Source organism: Lathyrus oleraceus, chromosome 5 (assembly GCF_024323335.1).
Source record: "Lathyrus oleraceus cultivar Zhongwan6 chromosome 5, CAAS_Psat_ZW6_1.0, whole genome shotgun sequence".
NCBI lineage: Eukaryota > Viridiplantae > Streptophyta > Magnoliopsida > Fabales > Fabaceae > Lathyrus > Lathyrus oleraceus.
In genome coordinates this window covers 510,438,379-510,446,237 of record NC_066583.1, presented here as the reverse complement: position 1 = coordinate 510,446,237, position 7,859 = coordinate 510,438,379, and the positions used below count along the sequence as shown (strand labels likewise).

At 43.2% G+C, this 7,859-nt stretch overlaps 1 protein-coding gene across 1 annotated transcript; it reads right to left on the bottom strand.

The window, feature by feature from the left end:
* Positions 1-719: 719 nt before the first annotated feature.
* On the bottom strand, positions 720-1,568 carry LOC127081675 (extensin-like). The gene has a single exon (XM_051021905.1). The coding sequence runs from the start codon at positions 1,566-1,568 to the stop codon at positions 720-722; it is 849 nt and encodes a 282-aa protein (XP_050877862.1).
* Between the last annotated feature and the right edge of the window lie 6,291 nt (positions 1,569-7,859).

Sequence of the window (7,859 nt, the reverse complement as noted above, 5' to 3'; positions counted from 1 at the left end):
CAGAGTTTTGACAGGAATTAGATATGTTTTCATCAGAGTTGTTTTTAGTTCCCCCCCTTTTTGTTAGAATAAAAAAGACTTAGTAAAACATATAAGCAAAAGATATATATTAGCAGATAGCAAGTACAAAGGCCAGAAACGCAAAAAAAAACATAGAAGCAGAAAACAACAAGCAAATCAGATAAAAGCAACAACCAAAAGATAAGAACACAGAAAAAAATCCTAGGTGCCTAAGGGTTTGGAGGTGGAGGCATCCTCTGGAGCAGCTGGGTCAGTAGGTTCTGAATGTTGACATTGACGGGATCCTGTTGGTCCAATCTAGCTCGGACTTCCTGCTGTTCTTTCTGCAGTTCTTCAAGAGTCTTCAGGACTAGAGGGACAAAGGTGGAGGACTCCCACTGAGTTAGAGCATCGTTTCCTACCCTTGCGGCAGACTTTTCAGTCAGACGAGCTGCTTCTTCAGCGGCAGCTTTGGCTTTTGCCTCAGCTTCAGCAGCAGCAGTGGCATCAGCTAGAGCTTTGGCCTCAGCTTCCTTGATCCTTTGCAGTTCTTCTTGCCTCGCTTTCTCTTCAGCTTCTTTTCATGCCCGCTCCTCAGCTTCTCTCGCTAGACGCTCCTGGAGTCTGATCTCAGCGTCTCTGATGAAGTCGTTTTGGACTTGCTCAGAGAGGCCTTTCAGCTTGAAGGCTTTAGAGGTCATCTAACTTATCACTCTGCTCTAGTGAGTCCTTACAGCGGAGGGATCATCACTGATGCCAAAGTTGATGGTCCGAGACTTGACCTTGTCAACTGAAGCTTCTAGAAACACCTTTATTGCTTCCTCAAGGGTTAGAAGGGTGTTTTCAAGTTCAGAGGCTTGGGGTGGAGAAGTGGGAGGGCTTAAGTTAAGTGTGGGAGTTTGTAGGTCAGCGGATGTAGTTGTTTGGGGTATTTCAAAGTTTTGTGGTAGTGATTCAGAGTGAATTGGTTTGGATGGTGGATGCTCAGATGTGGTTGTGTTTGGGTTTTCTATGGGTAGAGAGGTAATTTCTGGTTCAGGGATAGATTGTGTTGGCTGTTGAGAGGCTAGAGCACGATGTTGGAGCTGAGCCAGAGTTGGGGAGTGAGGGTCAGAGGGTTCAGTGTCAGATGAAAGTGTGTAGTAAGGTGGTGATTCTAGAGATGATGAGGAGGAGGGTGAGGTTGTTTCATTCAGCATTTCTGCTTCCGAAATAGGTAGAGATGTGGTGGTCAGGTTGAATTTTTGAGAGGGTTGGTTAGATGGTCTGGAGGTTGAGAGAGGAGTTTCTGAGTTAGTGTATATGGGCGAAGGTTGAGGGAATGAGGAAGCAATAGGTTTAACTGTTACAGAAGGAGGGAGAGGTACAGACTTACCATGGGATCCAACCAGAGGTACTAGAGGTCTTGATCCAGAAGATTCTCCCAGCTTTTCTCTCTTCGGCTGCTTTGCCTTCTCAGATGGTTCTCGTGTCCTCTTCGTGAAATCTGGAGGAAATTCTGGCAGCCAGTCTAGGGAGAAGTCTGAGAATTCTACTCCTTGTTTGTGCAGATCATCTAAGTAGTACATGACTACCTCTGGAGGGTCGATGTTTGAGAACAGATAGAGTCCATTTGGGATCTTTCTCTGATCTTTAAGAGCTTCCTATGAGGTGTCCAGAGTTGGTTTGGCCCTTACTTGATTCAGAATTCCCATGCTCTTCAGATTTCGAGCGTTCAGAGTTCTTCCAGTATCTATCATCACGTCTTCCATGAGTCTGAACTATATCAGATGGTCCACGAGACCGCTTTCAATCAGTACATCAGAAATGAGCCTCCCCAAAGGAATGTAGTTTCTGGTCTTCATGTTGTTTCTGGTATCTCTCACATAGTCTCTGAGATATTTGAAGAGGAGTGCAGGAAGGCAGAGCTTCAGACCCTTGTGAATGTAGCACAAAATGCACTTCTGGTCTGTGTTGATGTAGTTTGAGGAGTTGGAGGCTGGGCGATGATGGATGGTGCCCAAGATGATCTTCAGCCATACCCGAAGGTTCTGGTGCAGTTCCTTGTTCTTGGAATGCCTGCCTTCAATGTTCTGTTGAAAGATTGTTGGTTTAATCTCATGGGACAGATACTTTGCCCTAGGATTAATGTTGTAAATACGCCTTCCTTCAGCCTTTTCCATGCCCAGAAGAGCAGCAATGGATTTTTCTGTGATCACCATCTTGACTCCCAAAACGTAGGAGACGATGTAGTGATCGTCAGCGTCAACAAATCTCCAGAATTATTTTCCCAAATTAGTATAGATTGGGCCATAGAGACGTTGGAAGTAGTTTTCCCACCCTTGCTTCTTCAGTTCATCAGTGAGGTCGACACCATTCCTTCTCATATTTTCCAATTCAAACAACGATTCACACAACACTTCCAGCTTTTCAAACGGTGTTTCAAGATGGATATGAGGCTCACGATCAAGAATGTGAGGTTCTTTGTAGATGGGAGTGGAGACGACCCCTGTAACTGCTGGGTTTTGATTGCTTGAACTTGGAGCTTGCTCATTCGAGTTCATCTGTTGAGAGAAGTTGTACACAGACTGTTGTTGAGAATCCATGAAGATTGTTGATGAACTGGGTTGAAGGTTGAAGAACTAGAGTACACTGCAGAAATGCCTTGAGAGAGAGAGGAAAACTTACAAGAGGGTTAAGAGTGTTTGTGAGTGAAAAGTGTGAAATTGTGAAATTGTGAAGCGAAGCATTTAAATACCCAAATTGGGGCGCATGCAAAACGACACACATAAATGAGTTTAGCACAAAAACCAAGTAAGCACGTTAGAGGGAGAATGATTACAGCTCATCAATGATGTCTAATCCCAAAATCAACACACTGCTCGAGGAGATCTCAAGAGACTGTTTCTTGATTACTGCTAGACAGTTGTCTAGAAGTTTCAAGGTTAGACGCATGATGCTCCACATGTTACTTTATCTGATCTTCAGGAATACGAAAGGATTGGTTCCTGGAGATTTCTAACTCATATGACTTCTAACTGGTGGTAGTATCAGAGTCAGATACAGAATCCAACTGTTTACATCAGAATCTTATTTTGCTATCTCAGAGGCACATTTTATTCAGGACAATTTTGAATGTTCAGATTCTTTAAGATAAAGGAGAATCTATCTTCAGCAAGGGGTTTGGTAAAGATGTCAGCCCATTGATGGTCTGTATCAATAAATTTCAACATTACTACCCCTTTCTGAACATAGTCTCTAATGAAATGATGTTTTATTTCTATGTGCTTAGCTCTGAAGAGCAAAATAGGATTCTTGCTTAAACAGATGGCAACAATATTTCCATAAAAGATAGGAATGTTACTGTAATACCCCAAAATTTACCCTTCATTTTTCCTGAAAAAAAAATGAAAAAAAAAACGAAAAAAAAAAAAGTTAAAAATAAATAAATAAATAAAATTAATTAAATAAATAAACAAAATATAACAAATTTTTTTTGGACTTGGGGCTCTCTCATTTGAGCCCACAAAGCCATGGAATTCAGTCTATAAATACCAAGGCTTCACTTGAGAAAAAAAAGGAAGCAAAATACTCTGAGGTTTCCTTGTAACAAAACCCTGAGGAAAAAGATAGTGAGAGAAGAACTAACAGAGTTCAGAGCAGCCTCCAAACCCTGAAGGGAACTCAACTGCACAGAATCACTTCTGCCTCACATAAACCCTAAAGATTGTTTTGTAAACCTCACGGGTGCAACTCAATTTCAATCAAGCTCTCCAATCAGGTTTGCCCTATATCCATCATCTTTATGCCTTTAATTTGAATGCTCTAAATGTATGAGGTATTATGGGTGAATTTGATACCCTTTTGATGCATGTCTTTTTTGTGAATTTTAATGGCATGATTCATGTGGTTACATTTGATTTGGGGGCAACCTTTGATTACCCTATTTTTTTTTTGTCTCTAACCTGTTTGTTGAGTTTTTGTGAGGGCTCACATGACTTTTGCAGGGATAACTTGCGTGGTTTTCCACTTTATTTGTGGGATACCCCCTGGAGGTTTCATTCCGATTACCTGTACTGACTCACTTTCTTTGATGGTGTTTAGCTTGGAGAGATCTCAGGGTTGCTAATCCTTTAATTGTTGTAACTTCGGATCTTTATCCGTGTGGTAATTTTTTCCTTTTCTCGTACTTTATCGCTTTCTTAGATGGAAGACCTCGATAGGAGGCAATGTTTGAGCCCCTTGGTGGCATTTTGCTTTGAGATACATGTTTTGTGTTTTGTATTCATATCCCCACATGTAGCGCGATTCCTTCGTCAAGGACTGCCTGTTTGCCCTCGAGCATCCCAAACCCTAAAACCCAAAGCAACACGTTTACTCCTTCTACTACAGGCGAGTAAGTCTCCAAAGGTCGAGCATCCGGTAGATTGCGTAGTGACTTCGTTCGTCCAAAACCCATCCCCCAACCCATAGGTCAGCCGAGCTACGAAGACTCTGATTCACATATTCAGATGAGATACGTATGCAGTGGATGCGAAATCCGCGCGAGTCATTTCTCTTAACCTTTTTAGTAAATAAACATATTAGATAAACCCACACCCTTTAGACAAAAACCACAAAAGTGGATCCCGTAGAGTACTATGGATGCGTAGGGGTGCTAATACCTTCCCTTCGCATAACCGACTCCCGAACCCAAGATTTGGTTGCGAGACCCCGTTTTGTCCTTTCCTTTTTCAGGTTTACTTCGAGCGTTTCCTTTCCCTCATTTGGGATAAATAACGCACGGTGGCGACTCTTCTGTCATTTTCTTTCGCCGGTTGTTTTTTCGCATACTGTATTTTTCAGGTTGCGACAGCTGGCGACTCTGCTGGGGACCAAGAAGTTGACCTCTTGCTGGTCCATCTTCCATAAGCGAGTCCCTCCTAGCTTGTGTGATTTTCTTGTTTATTGGGTGTTCATGCTTTTGTACATTTATTTACTTACTTACTTGCATTCATCTGCTGTATCTGTTGGAGCTGTTGTTTGTTTGTTGGGATGGGATGTTCTACGAGAGATAAGCCCATTACCCAGGCTTGAGTGTACACACAGGTTTTAGAGTGGATGATCATGAGGCTTGCGTGGCATGTTGCTACGTTAAGTCGTTCGTGAAGAACCACACCCAGACGAGGTTTCTCTTGGATATATTATGTCCTACGGATGTTCCGTAACGACACGATGTTCCTTTAGAAATCGTCGACTCTGGTGACCATTTCCCGAGAACTCAGTCGAGGCCTTTCCTCCGAGACGTGATTATGTTAGCTCTGGTGGGCGCATTCTCGTTGATCAATCCGAGGACCCCGAGACTGGGAACTTGCTTTAGGATGTCCTGTTGAGGGGAGTCAGTGGAGGTCTTTTATCCCGTAATAATGCCAAACCTTCAGTGGTAAACGTATTATTCGTGACTGAAGGGCTGAAGTTGACGAACTTCTGTTCTTAGAACCTACTAGTGAGGGGCAGGCTAAATTCAGGAAACCTTAACCTCCAACCAACCCGGTTTTCTGGAGCAGAGCTTTGATCTTGTATTATATTCCTCAGTGGTTTTCTCTTCAGACAGTGTAACCCGATAGATGTTCAAGCAGATACAGCAATCCTGATTGACATGCCACTGCATTGCATTCACATCATCACATCATTTGCAATCATATCATTTAACACATGTTTATCCATTTCAAGGGGGTTTACATCTTCTTCTTGATTCCAGTCAGAGTTTTTCTGGTTCTCTTAAGATGGATATTGACAGAAAGAGACTTGTCGCCTACAAGTTTCCGGTGGTCTGTCTGGAGCCCATCCAACAGTTGATGCAGTTAATGGATCCTGGTTCTCTAGAAGGATTCCGAGAGGATTTACGGTCTGATTCTAAGTTTCGTCACGGTTCTTTCCAAAGATCAACATGACGCCCTATTCACACTGCTACAGTTCTATGACCCTCCATTGAGGTGTTTCACATTCCCGGATTATATCTTGGTCCCTACTCTGGAGGAGATTGCCAGTTTTCTCAGAGTTCCTATCAGGTCACAGTTATTGTTCTACAGTTCTGAGTTTCTGCCCGATCTCAGCATGGTTGCTTCAGCCACATATTTGGAGGAATTAGTCTGGAAGGCTAATATGTGTCAGAAGGGAGAGGTTAGTGGTTTTCATCTGAGTTTCTTACTGGGAGAAGCAAAGAAGAAGCTGGAAGACGGTAACCAGGGGGGTTTCAATGTTGTGTTGGCTCTTTGCGTGTATGGGATTGTCTTTTTCCCTAATGTCGCCAAATTTGTGGACATGGACGCAATACGCCTTTTCGTGTTGAGAAATCCAGTACCGACCTTGCTAGGAGATTTCTTTCATTCAGTGCACCACAGAAATAAGAATAGAAAAGGGGGATTGTTGAATTGTTGTGTGCTTTTGTTTTATAGGTGGTTCAGTTCTCACCTACCCAAATTAGGAGTGTTCGTTAATGTCAAGGACTCGTTGAGTTGGTCGAAGAGATTGATGGGGTTGAGAGCTGAAGATATTTCTTGGTGGTCCGACCGGAGCTTGCTTCGGGCAGATATTATTCATAGTTGTGGGAACTTCCCAAATGTTCCGTTGGTAGGAAGAAGAGGAGGAATCAACTATAATCCTTCTCTAGAAGTTAGACAGTTTGGATATGCTTTAAGAACTCCGCCTTTGGAAAAGGATATGGAAGAATCTCTGTTTTTCCATTCTTCGCCTGATTTGACGGTATCCCGTAAGGCAGCTGAGGCCTGGCTCAAGGTGATCAAGAGAGGAAGAACCGTCCTTGGAAAAGGAGATTGTAGAACTTACCCTCGGTATGAAGAGTGGCTTCAAGGAAAAGTCGAAGAGTTTGGTCTGCCGTTCCCTATTGAAGAACCTTTGTATCCACCTACTCCTGAGCAGTCAACAATGGTGAGCCGAGAGGAGTACGACAAGTTGAAGAGTGTCATGGAGGGACTTCAAACCAAGAACTCAGAGTTAAGTGAGAAGTTGCAAGACTGTATGCGTCAATTCCAGGAGGCAGAATATCAGAAGGGGGAAGCCGTCAGAGTGCAAAAGGAAGCAGAGAGGAAATTTGCTGTGGAGGCGGACTTCTTCAGGAAGACAGACGAAGCCTTGAGATCATCTAGTTCTGAGTTGAGGCGAGTCAAGCAGCAGTTAGTAGATGCTCATGGTAAATTATCTGGGTGGCAGGAGCAATGGGATGCATTTTCAACTTCTCGGAAGGTAAAGGAGGAGGAGACAGTAGCCAAACTGACTGGTCAGATAGAGAAATTGACGACTTTGCTGAAGGGGAAAAACAATGAGCTTATGTGCGCCCGTTCTACTAATGGCTACATCACAGATCAACTCAATGAGGCTCAAGGACAGATTGAAGAACTCAAGGTGTTGGCAGGATTGAAGAAATCCAGACTTGAAGAGGTATTCGGAGAAGATGATGGGAATTACTACAGAGAGCACATCAACGAACTGGATGGGATCATTCACAAGAGGAATCTGCTTATCCGGCATTTGACAGAATCTCCAGATCATCCCGACACGGTGGCATTACTGGATGAAGTGAGGAGAAGTCCTTATGGGTTGTATACAGGAGGCTGATCCCTGGTTTATGTTCCTCCCTTTACTTTTTGTTTTGTTGCTGTGTAGTGATAATCCACATGCTTGTTGTGGGGATCCTCTTTTGATGTACTTTTGGCTAGGCCCCTTTCCTGGAACTCATTTGTATGTTGGTTTCCCTTTGTTGCATCTTGATCTCAGAAGTTTATCCATGACTCAGTCTTCTTGCACTATTCGCCTGATGTGAGACTGGAACCAAGGGGGTAGAATACCTTTTGGATTTGATAAACATGACATTGCATTTA